Source organism: Xenopus tropicalis, chromosome 1 (assembly GCF_000004195.4).
Source record: "Xenopus tropicalis strain Nigerian chromosome 1, UCB_Xtro_10.0, whole genome shotgun sequence".
Classification (NCBI taxonomy): Eukaryota; Metazoa; Chordata; class Amphibia; order Anura; family Pipidae; genus Xenopus; species Xenopus tropicalis.
Genome location: NC_030677.2, coordinates 163799610 through 163812982, shown reverse-complemented (window position 1 = coordinate 163812982; position 13373 = coordinate 163799610). Strand labels below are relative to the sequence as shown.

The 13373-nt window shown below is 37.9% G+C and overlaps 2 protein-coding genes across 6 annotated transcripts in view; one reads left to right on the top strand and one right to left on the bottom strand.

Annotated features, from left to right (window-relative positions):
* Positions 1-5027, bottom strand: part of ptpn11 (protein tyrosine phosphatase, non-receptor type 11) — a 29693-nt gene extending 24666 nt beyond the window's left edge. The window contains exon 1 of one of the 2 annotated variants that reach the window (XM_012962883.3): positions 4824-5027. In XM_012962883.3, the coding sequence (XP_012818337.1) occupies positions 4824-4837 (14 nt within the window). In that variant the 5' untranslated portion in view covers positions 4838-5027. 2 annotated transcript variants of the gene reach the window in all.
* Positions 5028-5411: 384 nt separating this feature from the next.
* On the top strand, positions 5412-11737 carry rpl6 (ribosomal protein L6). Of its 4 annotated transcripts, none has more exons than NM_001142035.1 (7): positions 5412-5495; positions 6720-6872; positions 6961-7056; positions 8004-8147; positions 9217-9265; positions 10372-10556; positions 11546-11733. In NM_001142035.1, exons 2-7 carry the CDS (start codon positions 6720-6722, stop codon positions 11696-11698), a joined length of 780 nt encoding a protein of 259 aa, NP_001135507.1. In that variant the 5' UTR covers positions 5412-5495; the 3' UTR covers positions 11699-11733. The 4 variants fall into 4 exon arrangements, with proteins under 4 accessions (NP_001135507.1, XP_031752063.1, XP_031752066.1 ...); XM_031896203.1 differs by having other exon boundaries at positions 5487-5595; positions 11546-11737; XM_031896206.1 differs by lacking the exon at positions 5412-5495 and adding an exon at positions 5512-5764 and having other exon boundaries at positions 11546-11737.
* Positions 11738-13373: the final 1636 nt, after the last annotated feature.

Below are 13373 nucleotides of genomic sequence, written 5' to 3'. Positions count from 1 at the left end.
TTTCTTACTATAGTAAAATTTACACAAGTGATTGTTGTGAAGATTGCAAAGACTTCAGGTCATCAGGCTTTTGTCTATAATGCCTACTGCCGCATGTAGTTTTCAGCTTCTACTGATCTTTAAAGCAATGGGTGTGGATCAACATTTGGCGATCTCACTATAATTGGCCCTCAGGCTGAGCCCCTAACCCTCAACCCACACAAAAGGAATGTATATTCCATGGAAATTAAACAATCATCTTTTATAGTCAGATTAATCTGTTGATAAATTCACATAAACAGATAACTATACAATTAAATGCTTTATCCACACTGAATAATCAGAGTAAAGGTGGCCATACAAGTTCAGATTTTCGTCTTCTTCTGACAAATGTTCAAATATCCATCATACATTTGAATGGAACGATCTAAATCTAGCATTCACATTGAAATTATAGGAGTCCTAAAACATAAAATAATTGGCAGACAACAATCATATGAGGTGACGTTCCAGAAGTGCACTGTAGGTCACCCAAGGATATTGTCAAATACATGCACTGATTTTACGGTTATCAGACCAAAACATTATAACCTGTCTAATCGACTAAACCAAAATGAGTATAGGCTGGCATAAAAACAAAAAATTATAGTGCATCTAAAACATATTAAGCTTTATTTAAAGACAAAACATCTCAAACATGGACAGCCTGATGTGTTTCGTGCCAAAAGTAGGCACTTAATCAGAGGCTAAAGAACTTCCTGAAACAACATGGTTTATAAAGCTAAAATCAAATGCAGAATTGAAGATCCAATCATAGGACTTAATTCATCCACTAATCAAAATACATTTCTCAAATCATGTATGTATGGAAAAACAAGATTATATATATATATATATATATATATATATATATATATATATATATATATATATATATACACACACAAAGTTTGAGAGTTATTGAAAGTCTTTTAAGCTACATATAAGTTTCTATAAGAAACCAATGGTGGATAAAAAAAACAAAATATATGAAAGAGTTAAAAGTGTATTGAGTGGGGACTATATGTCAAACAAAGCATGACACATTATATTCAAAGTTCATGCCAAATAGTAATCTTGTATCTAGGCGAAAAATCAACTGGACCTCATTTCTAAGTAATTTATCAAATACACTACCACCTTGTTTACTTACTCTAACCCTTTTAAGACCCACCACTGAAAAAAGTTCAAAGATCTATTAGCACAATCCAAAAAAGTGTCTGGCAACAGTGGTTTCAGATTTAGTATTTTTAATGTTAAGTACATGTGCCCTTATTGTTTCTTTAAAGGGATGGTTCACCTTTAAGTATGTCGTAGAATGGTCAATTCTAAGCAATTTTTCAATTGTTCTTCATTATTTTATAGTTTTTAAACTATTTGCCTTCTTCTTCAAACACTTTGCAGCTTTCAAACAGGGGTCAAAAAAACTATTATTCGGTGAGGCTACAGTTTTACTGTTATTGTTACTGTTACATTTTAAAACTTCTTTTTTCTAGTCAGGTCCACTCCTATTCATATATCAGTATTTCATTCAAACCACACCCTGGTTGCTAAAGTAATTTGGATCCTAGCAACCAAATGGCTGCTAAAATGGTAGAGCTTCTGAACAAAAACCAAAATAAATACAAAATTACAAATAAAAAATGAAGACCAATTGCAAATTGTCTCAGAATATTACTCTCTACATCATATTAAAACTCAAAAGGTGACTGGTTTGATCAAATATTGTTTGCAACATTTTTTACAAGTGATTAAATAGAGACGGAAGAAGTAAATGTTTTTGTAACTAGTACATAACTACAAGTGACGTATCTGGCTGAGCCACATTTAAAGTGCCCTTAGTGGTCAGCCATGTAGGAGATGCAAGTTCACTGTTAATTATGTAACTAGGTGACAAAATATCTCTAAGAGTTTGAGTTTTTTAACTTTGTGTTTAGTAATTGTTTTATGACAAAATCATTTACATATAAAACATGTAGGGGGAAAAGTAAAGAGAGAAGAGAAAGGCTGTACAGAAAAGGGGGGGGTTGGACTTGAGCCTGTTTATTATAGTAAATGTACATTTTCTGAGCTTGTTTTCTGGGTTCATTGATTGTTCGGCTGCTGTGTTCTTTTTTACAATGTGTTTAGTCTTGTCTAGGATGATAATTCTGAGCCCATGAAGAGTCCAAAGATCGTTTGTACAATTATATTGGTACATGCATGGACAGTTTAAATTTGGACTGTCTGCTTAAAATATTCCTTTTTGTACTTTGTGCATTCTGCTTCTCCCCTACCCTATCACCTTTTGTGCTTCTTTCCCAAGGTAATAAAATAAGGTGATGTATCACACTCTTGCATACCCACTCATTGCTAGTTTTAGCCATCAATATGAACATGAGGTCACAAGTTCAGAACATAATCAGTAATTTGAGGAAAATGTTATATTACTTACCCTAGCTGAGTAACTGGCACCTAAGCAATATGGTAGCTCTTACTTTTAAGAATAATTATCATCAGTCACAAAATGGACAAAACATGGAAAATGTAGTACAGATACGGGAACTGATATCTGGAAAGTTGTTATCCAGAAAGGTCTGAATTAAGGCCAACTCCTATAGAGTCCATTTAAAGCAATTACTTGTAATTTAAAAAAAATGAATTTTTCTCTGTAATAATAAAACAGTACCTTGTATTTGATATTAACTAAGCAACATTATTTCCTATTGGGTTTATTTAATGTTTAAATTATTTTTAGAAGACTTAAGGTCTAGAGATACAAGATGCCTTATCTGCAAACCCCAGGTCCCAAACATGACAGGAATGATAGCATCCGATTTATGTTCCTCTGAAAGCTACACATCAGCATTTCCCCCATCAAAGCCTGTAACATGTAATATTAAGTTTCTCAGATGACGTGTATGTCTGCTGCAATAAGAGAAACTACCAAAGTTAGAGCAGGGGTCTCCAACCCTTTTTACCCATGATCCACATTTTAACTGTAAAAACATTTCGGTCGACTCCTTCGTTCCTCGCAGAACAACCGTTTGGTTGCGCCCCCCACCACTACTGCTGTTTCCCGCCTTAAACCTTTCTGCCTTGCTGCCCCTTACATTTGGAATGCCCTCCCCGATTTCCTCCGGAGAGAATCCTCCCTCAGTCTTTTTAAATCTAAACTTAAAGACTACCTTTTGGAGCACTCACCCAGCACCTGATCTGGGAACTGGCACTTATATTGTAGTGTCACCCACTGTGACCTACAGAACTTACATTTGCCCATTTGTGTCTGTTAGTTACCCCTCCCATATAGATTGTAAGCTCTACGGGGCAGGGACCTCCTTCATCTTGTTTCTGACTCTTATTGCAACTGCACCTTGTATTTATTGTTGTACTTTGTATTTATCCATTATCTTTAACCCCCTGTTTGTATTAATGTATTCTACTGTACAGCGCTGCGTACATAAGTAGCGCTTTATAAATAAAGATATACATACATACATACACACACACACACAAGCATGAAAAAAGTTCCCGGGGGTTCCATATAAGTGCTGCAAATGGTTTTTTGGTAGCCTCTCTGTGGACTGACAGGCTATATGAGGCTCTGCTTGGCATAACAATTGGTTTTTATGCCACCAACACTTGCCTCCAACCAGAAATTCAAAAATAAGCACCTGCTTTAAGGGCACTGGGAGCAACATCTAAGGGGTTGGTGAGCAACATCATGCTCCTGAGCCAATGGCTGGGGATCACTGAGTTAAAGGGACAATTGTATCTTTATTCATTACTTAAATGTAAAGTGATCAGTATTCCATGGCACTTGCAATGTGATCTCATTTTAGCAGGACAAACTAGACAGACAAATGCTGTAGTTTTACTGTGGCTGATCATAAAAATCAATAGTCAGTCTGCTTGGTCAGAGGCAAGTCTGCCCCTTTGCTTGAGCTGCCTGTCAGGTGAAAGAATTGGTGTCTGGTAAGAAAATGTGTGGAGACAGCTTGGAATAAGGATGCTGTTACACAAGAGAATAAGCTGCCTCCCTCCCACCCACCATGGCTAAATAAATAAGATATATGTACCAGGTTGCCAGGTTATTAACTACACCCACTTTGTGTTTACATACATGTCAGTACATTCTCTACTTCAAAGAAAATATAAAAACAAAAACAAAAAAAAAACATTGCTTAATAAAAACCTGTACTTGTAGACACTTTTAAGCACGTATTAATTACACATTGTAATTGTTTTAAAGGTATTTGTAAACAAATATACCAGCTAGTATCGATGTGCCTATTTTTATTCTCTGCCCTGATGGCTCTGAGGTTTGCAACAATGTAGCCAAGGCCAGCTAATAAACAGCCACAAAGAAGCACACTTCTGCTACAGTGTTTGAAAAGAATATAGATTCACATATTTCTTGAGGCGCTCGTTCTTTAAACGGGGTCCCAATCGCGTTAACAACTAAAGGAGCTCCACTTTCCAGTGTAATGCCAGTGTAACGCCAGTGTAATGCCTATGTCCCGTCAGGAACAAATGAATGAATGAGCAAGTACAACGAGTAGGAACTACACTTGTTTGGGGATAAGACGTTCCGCCTCAGCTGCTGCGAGTTGTAGTTCAGCCACGGTTGCTGGGGTAGTGTGGGACTGTGGGACTTTTTGATCCTTCACAGCTGGAAAGTACTAAACCCGAGCAGCGCCACATGCAAAAAGCGAGCAGACAGAAGAGAAGCTTCTAAGACAGCATAAGGCGCAGCGAATAGGAAAGGCAGACAGCGACTGACAGTGTTGACAGAACAGATACAATGAGACTTTGCGCAATCTCACCTCCTGGATGTCATTGTATGAGCCCAGCTCCTGGTCTCTGTGACCCGCACTCACTCTCTAGCTCGCCCCCTTTGTGCGCTGTTTTGGGACGGAGGCTGCAACACCGACCCGCCGCGTACACCCCCTTCTCTCCCAGTCGGTGGCTGACTGATTCAGAACGTTTATTTGAGTGTTAGCTCCATGGAGGCCTTAAACTCTACAACCAACTCTGCCCGGTCCGCAAAGGATGACGTCATTAGACAGCGCCAAGTCGAGGAGACGAGTTGTTGTACTACCGCTTCTAACTTAAAATACACCAGTAAAGTTGTGCAGAGAGTGGTATATTAAAGAATGGCATCTGTGTTGGCCACGATTTTTGACGAAATATTCTGTTTCTAACTTCTGGGGCAAGCAGACGACCGGCCTTTATTTCATCATTTCCGGCTTCATTGGATGGCCAGATTCTTTAATAACCTGTGTTTTAACTGTCAGCAAGTGAACCAGTCGCTAATTAAGGGAAAGCGATACCAAAGCACCATTTGATGAAATTACTATACCGCTTCTATCTGTTTGTAGATAGTATTAGAATGGAGGACTACGTTTCCCAGAGTTCCCAGCGGCGGCCGTGACGTAACGCGGCAGGTTCTTATACGTGCGTTGCCCGGATGTTAATTCTTTTTCCTTACAGCCAAGGTAGGAATGGCGGTTCCTGTAAAATAGACGTACTAGTGTGTAGTTTAATCTGCTGTAATCCTAGCCTGCATGATTGTCCACATCCTCTTAAATCCACGATGTATGTTACTGACCCTGTCTAGCATCTTTTTATCTCTGTATTTTTGGTCTTTGGCGTCCTGTTTGGCACAAATACCGGATGATCGGTCGGAGTGGGGTTTGAGGCCGCCGAATGCTTGTTGGCATTTTCTTTACTGAAAGGAAGCATGTAGTTTAAGAGCTTTTGCTACGTAGGTTTATCGTTTAAAACCCTGGCCCTAAATCTCCTCTTTAGAGTTCCGAAACGCCGTAGAAGCCACTACTTGCAAATCTGTCAATAAATGCATGTATAATGCAGGATTTGCTGTCTAAATTAATATTTACCCACTAAGCAACTTTCCTGCATCATGAAAATAAAAAAAAAAAAGTAACACTGTATGAGGGCTGATTTGTGTTCATCTATTTCAAGGGTCCGAAACAGGAATACACAACTGCATTAACAAATGCCTTAAAATTATTTAATTGTGCACTTCTTGGTTGAAGATCCATTTATATGGTTAGGGCAGCCGAAAAGGTGACTTATGATGTACTCTTGAAATAAAGTAACAGAAGTTGCCCTCACGTTTATGGAACATCACCTAGAACAACTTCTTTAGTCCCTCTTTTTGTTTCTTGCTCACCTTTTAAAGAAGGAAAGCCCTTGTGTTTTTAAATTGAGTTGTTTGTAATGGTAAATGTTATTTAATTACCTGTTCTACTTAGTTGTAACTGACCCCTGTCAATGTGGTTGAAGGGATAGCCGCATTAAATGTAAGCCTTGACTGAACGTAGGTACCTTTGTTATACATTCATAAGTTTTAAAGAGATTCTCTGGCATCCATGCATCTGTGAAATAGTACTTTGTTAGATCCTCAGAGCCTTACCAGCTATATATAAATGTAGCTAATTTATGTTTTGAGGTTTCCAGGTAACACATTTTAAAGGCAAACAAATCAAGTACCATTGTGCATGTAAACTCATGTGTTAAACCCAATACAACTGTACGATATTTATTTGAATATTAGTATGTGAAAAAATTCATGTTAGACGTCTTTGTTGTACTTTGAATTGCAGTTAAAATTTAAAAATGGCAATTTGACACTTCACTGAAAATAATGGCAGTTTTAATATGTAGATAAGATATTAATTTTTTTTTTTTTTGCACAGATGGCAGGAGAACAGCAACCTGTTAAGAAGGCCAGGAAGCACCATTGCAGTCGCAACCCCGTACTGGCCCGGGGTATTGGGAAGTATTCCCGTTCTGCCATGTATGCTAGGAAGGCCCTTTATAAGCGCAAGTTCAAGGCTCCACAGACAAAGGTAATGCATTTTGTTTTTCTGTGCTGTAAAGCTACTATTCTGCATGTTTAAGTTTTAAGACTTACTTGATGATCATCTCTTTTTTTAGATTGAAAAGAAAAAGCAAAAGGCTCTAGTAACTGTAACCAAGACAGTTGGTGGAGATAAGAATGGTGGGACCCGTGTGGTGAAGTTGCGTAAGATGGTAAGTAGGGCTTCAGAGTGCAGCACAATATTTGATGTGTACAGGGTTATTTACAAAAATTCATTTCATGGCACTTTGTGTAGAACCTAGCTTGCAGTGTCAATGGATTATCCCTTAGTGTTTTGCTTAAATAACAATTGTTTGGTTATCTTTTCATCTATAATACTGCAAATTAAAATCATTTTTAAAATTGTTTTTATACTAAATGTCCTGGTGTTACACAGCTCTTACTGTGATTGTCCTTGTCATTTTGGATGGCAATCCCGGATCCTTACCTTACAAAGGCACACTAAAGATCATTCCATTTGTCCTTCCTGTATATTTTTGGAGTGTAGGAAAGGCAACCCATAATCCCAATGTTACCAGCACAACACTTTTAACATTTTTGGCACTTTCCTTCCGGTGATGCTTGATTGCTATTCATGTTTTCCTAATGTAACTTGGAGCAGATACCATGATAAAATTACATTTATTCAGCTGACATCAATGACTATGCCTTGTATCCAAGCCCTAAAAGCATTGAAGGATGTAAACAGCACTGACGACATAAATCACCCTATAAACAAAAAAAATATATTTTTTCTTCCCTAGTACTGCAGTGCACAAATATTTGTAATATTCTACCCTATTTTAAGGCTGCCAAATGTGATTTCTGTGATTGCTGTATAAACCAGTTATTTAATGCCTGTTAGACTAGATTTATTTCAAGCTTACTTCATGGGTGTTGAATGTGACTTGGGATCTATACTACAAAGCTATTTAATGCCGGGAGTTATATATCCCAGCAACTGTAACAGTGAGTTTGATCCATTTTTCATATATGTAAGATGCATAATCATAAGTGTGAGCATCTGTCTATTTTACTTTGTGTTCATAAGCAGTATTTTATCACTGATCACTATCTGTAGAGACATTACTGTGTCCTTATGATTGCATTCTTTCTACAGCCCCGTTATTACCCTACTGAAGATGTTCCACGCAAATTGTTGAGTCATGGAAAGAAGCCTTTCAGCCAGCACAAACGCAAGCTGCGGTCTTCAATCACTCCTGGAACAGTTTTGATTCTTCTTAATGGACGCCACAGGGGAAAGGTAGGTTTGTTCTAATATGACACAAACATTGGAGATGGCTATAGCTACTAAAAGTCTGACCTGCTGTAAATATGTACATTTGCATCATGTCTGTCAAAATTCTGACACTGAGGGGACTATTGTCTATTGCTTAGTGTTTGCATGTTGCTCCTTTGGTTATATATTCGGTACTATGGTATAGTCTTCTGGATATCCCACTTAGTCGGAGCTGTTTAAAGGAGTAGTAAAAATAGTATTGGAATAGCTTCTGCCTGGAATCTGCATTGAGAGTATTGCATTACTCGAAATCCAGATGGCCTCTCATATGAACTAGTGCTGTTGAAAATGTAAAAAATCACATTTAATTTGTACTAAGAGTTATGTCAATAAGCACTTAATGTACAGGGGGCAGGTTTTAAACTGAGGGCATAAATTAAAAGCTAAGGCCTAATTTCTAAGCAGTAGGGATAGCAAAACTTTTTAAGGCTGTGAGCAGAAGTGCTGTTATTGGCTCATCATTGGATCATTGCTTGACTGCCAGAATGACACTAATGCCAAAAACACTGCCAACCAGAAGACACAAAAAACAGCAAGAATTTAGTGATAGTCACACAATTCGGTACATTTCCATTCATTAGCTAGAACTGCACAGACCTTTTTCATAATAAGCGACACAAGTACCATCATACTTTAATCCTGGTAATAAAGCAATACTACTTATAACTCCTGTAACAAGTGCCCACTACCTCCTTATATGCAGAGTTTAGTTTGTATGTAGGAGCAGTGGTTTTACTGAAGTGCAGCTTTCAGAATTCTTCAAAAACTTGATGTTAAAACAAATGCTATTGTAAGCAGAAGCAGCTTGTGGCTCGTTAGATACTGAATATTACTGTAACATAATAAAAAAAAAAAAGCTTAACAAGTGTGCAGCCCTTAATCTGTATGAGGTCCCCAGTAAATCAAATTTAAAGGCTTCATCAGTTTGAGCTAATAAGGAAAAAAGATGTTTTTGATGGTGCATGCATTTTTTAATTCATTTAAATATTGTATTCCACACAGTAACAAATATATACATTTTTTTTTTCTTCAGCGCGTTGTCTTCTTGAAACAACTTCAAACTGGCCTTCTGCTTGTAACAGGTAATTTTGGTATTCTGATGTGTTTTTTTTTTCCCTAAAAAACAAATGGCAGAAGAAATGGGTAATTATGTGTAGTACCGAGGTGACAACTTAAAATTAAATGTCTCCCCCATGTTGCCCTGTAAAGTTGCTGTGTCCTGGGTGGTCCTAATTAACGTGCATGGTTTTGTGTCATTTGCAGACACATTTCTTTCTGTGCGGTCCTTCAAACCGATAATTGGCTAATTGAATAAAAGCAGACTCAATACAGAACCCTGCAGCACCCCAAAAAGTCTAAATGTGGATATGTTTAAGTTTGAACTGTTTTCTTTAGAGAGCTAAGGGCTTCCTTGGTACATGGCTTATGTCCTCTTTTAATGGCCATTTTAGCAGAGCTGTGGAGTCAGTCAAGCTATTTTGGGTACCTGGAGTTGACAAAAATGTACCAACTCCAAATCGTAATAAATTTTAAATTGTATTGAGGGAAATTACAATGTTCTATTTCACAGATAATAATCATAATAAAGTACTTCTCTGCTGTAAGAGTAAAGCCCAGTGCATAGTTTTCACCTGTGTTAAGTCCAGCTGAGCTATTATAACCTTTTTGTTACTTATTGTTTTTTGCGTAATCTTTAGGTTAAAGAAATATTTGTAACTTCTTTACCTGCAATGGCGTAGGCTTAATTATAGCTTTAGAACCAGACTTGGACGGTATCCTCTCTCATGTTGGCAGTGACAGGCTTGGATGGCCAATAGGGTAGTGCTGAACTTTGGCAGTGATGTAATACCTTGTATGTTGTGTTTTTTCAATCAATATGGAAAATACATTTGTGTATTAAGAAAAGAAAGAAAGAAAAAAGATGGGTTTTTTTTTCCTAGCAAGGATTTCAGATAGGTAGGCTTTTGGACATAAATCTCCAGTTTGCTTTTATACTTGCAGTGGTTCGATGTGCAGTTATAACCTAGTTCTGAATTATTTGACTTCAGTAAACACTTAACTTTGTTTTAAGAGCATGCTTGTGTAGTTAGTGTATGCTACCACGGGTAACTTAACCCTGACAAGCCCACAATTTTGCCACAGAATTTTAAGTCTTTCTAGACATAAACCATTTTTATTTCCATTTTAGGACCCTTGGCTATAAACAGGGTTCCTCTAAGGAGGGCTCACCAAAAGTTTGCCATTGCCACCTCTACTAAGATCGATATCTCAAGTGTCAAGATTCCCAAGCATCTGACAGACTCCTACTTTAAGAAGAAGAAGCTGCGCAAACCTAAGCATCAGGAGGGTGAGATCTTTGACACTGAGAAAGAGGTAAGACTATTTGCAGTCTTTAATTTGAACTTAAGAACTCGTTTACACCTATATAGTTCTCCCTTTATCTTTAAATGCTACAACTTACATATTAAGCTTCATTGCCACCACAGTGCTTAGCAGTGAAGGTCTGTGTCTCCAAAATGTCCCTAGTAGCTCCTCAGTTTCCTTCATTGTTGATTCACTGCACATAATCAGGCCTGCTGTTCGGTTACCTGAGATTAGGGACTGACTTGCTGTCTGTTGTGTCATCTAGTCACCTTGCATATAATTTTCATGCAAAATGCATCTTTGAACTAAGAAAAAATATACACACCCTTTTCTGTTGGTGTTATGTAAAAGATGGTGCATATTTACTATCCAGTCTTCCAAAATTAAATATACTGTTTATGGAATCCAATATATCTATGTAATTTATTTTTTAGAAGTTCAGTTGCAATTTTCTAAATAACCCCAACAGAATGAGTTTGTGCTTAACAAGGGTTTTCCCTTGGTTTTTAGTGGTCCTTAGAGTTCAAAGCTTACAGCTTGTATTTGAACTTATGGCTAGTATTTTCCTTTTAAGTTGTCTTGGCCTTGGTTACATGACCTAGACTGACACATTTAAAAGTTAGGGATGAGAAAACATCGGACTTTGATATCTTCCCTGTAGTATACTACATGAAACGATTTTGTTAAATGCATTGTATCTTTTTCTGGGAGGTAGATAATAGAGGTCTTCAAGCTGATGGGTCTGCCATTTCTGCAAAGTTTTTTTTATTTAAAAAAAAAAAAAGTACATTTTATGAATCTGTAATAAATTAAAGACTGATTAAGTGAGTAAAATGTGACTGTTGGAACAGTCTCCCTCCTCCCTGCCCCCTTTAAAAGGGGCGATAGTCATTTATCCAGTGTATTAACTTGACTGTTGATATTTAATAAAAACATGTAAACTTTAAGTATTTAACCCATAACCTTATTGTTTTGGTTTTTTTTTTTCCCTTATGCAGAAATATGCAGTTACACAACAGCGCAAAGCAGATCAGAAATTTGTGGACTCTCAGCTCCTGCCTCTTCTCAAAAAAGAGCCTCAGCTTCGTGGGTACTTGCGTTCTGCATTCTTCCTGTCAAATGGGATGTACCCTCATAAACTGGTCTTTTAAAAAGTGGGCTTATTAAAAAGTATCTTGTGAGAAAACAAATTGTCTTGTTAATGTTTTCTACATGTGTGATCTACTATGTGTATTTGCATCTGCGTTACTTTAAAGAGGAAATGATACTAACTTATTTTTCCCCTTGCCTTTGGGCGTGGGGGTTACTGAGGCAGCATAATCAGTCTATAAAAACAGCAAGGTTTTATCTGTCATTGATAACCTCAGGTCTATTTCAGACCTTTAAGGGCTCTGGTACACGGGGAGATTAGTCGCCCGCGGCAAAACTCCCTGCTCGCGGGCGACTAATCTCCCCGAGTTGCCTTCCCTCTGCCATCCCACCGGCGAACATGTAAGTCGCCGGCGGGATGGCAGACGCGGCAGCGCAAATCGCCGAAAAAGACTCGCGAGGCTTTTTCGGCGATTTCCCGAAATCGCCCCGCCCCGTCTGCCATCCCGCCGGCGACTTACATGTTCGCCGGTGGGATGGCAGAGGGAAGGCAACTCGGGGAGATTAGTCGCCCGCGAGCAGGGAGTTTTGCCGCGGGCGACTAATCTCCCCGTGTACCAGAGCCCTAAAAGGATACTGACACCATAAAGTAAAACTTTTTTTTTTTTTTACACATCGGTCATAAAATGTCTGTGCATGGTATCTATAATTATTGCCCTAAAAGTATTTTCCTGTTGCTTTTACAATACCTATCTGATCCCCCATCTTGCTCTGAGGGGGCTGCCATATTTGTGTAGCAGTAATCAGTTAGCATTAGAAACTATAACAGGTTCTGAAGAGCTGGTCAGGTTGGCAAAACAGTCTAGTTTAGGATCCTTGTGTAACAATTTCCTATGAAAGCAGACCTATCAGTGAGAAGTTAGCCTAAAGTACAGTATGACATTAGCCTTAAGTATAGTACAGGTATGGAAACCTCTTTCCAGAATGCTCAGGACCTGGGGTTTTCTGGATAAGTGGTATCTTGATCATTTGGAACACAATACCTTAAGTTTACTAAATTAATTTAAACACAAATTAACCCCAGTTTAATTGGGCCTCCAATAACGATTAATAACCTCTTGGACTTGATAATGTACAAGGTACTGTGTTATTACAAAGAAAAAGGAAATCCTTTTTTTTAAATAACTGGTTTCTGGATAACTGATCTCATACTTGTATTTCAGAGTACTGTAGGGTTTGGGCCTAATATAGAAAACTAGCTCTTGTTTAATAGGTATTATGCATAAAGATAATTACAGAATCTATGGTTTGGGTTAACCTATAAAACTAACTAGGATCAAATCGGTGGATGGGGAAAAAAAACAAGTCATCTTCATGATTTTTGCTAGTTTTCCATTGGAGAAGGAAAGTTAGTCACTGGGGGTTGCCAAAATATAAGGCCTCACCCAGAGAGCGAGAACTGTGCCAATGTTTGATAGCTGACAGGGCCTAATGAAAAGTAACAGAGCAAGAGGGTATTTCTTTCAGCTTCAGAATCCTGGAGGAAACACTGGATATGTGGAGCATAGTCTTTCATTTGAAAGCAACTTATTTCATTAAGGGTAGCTGCTACAGTTCTAACACTGAATCTATGCACCTACAGTCATTTTAAAAATACTTGCCAAAATGTAATCTGACAAATTGAGTAAATACATAACCCTTGTTTAAATTGCTGCATACCTTTTCCTGGTACTTCAA

Bases quoted from the DNA above. Each gene is read 5' to 3' on its own strand.
- rpl6 (XM_031896203.1), top strand. From the start codon at position 6,720: ATGGCAGGAGAACAGCAACCTGTTAAGAAGGCCAGGAAGCACCATTGC. The intron at 8,148-9,216 runs GTAGGTTTGTTC...TTTTTTCTTCAG, and splicing joins ATGGACGCCACAGGGGAAAG to CGCGTTGTCTTCTTGAAACA. The intron at 10,557-11,545 runs GTAAGACTATTT...TCCCTTATGCAG, and splicing joins TCTTTGACACTGAGAAAGAG to AAATATGCAGTTACACAACA.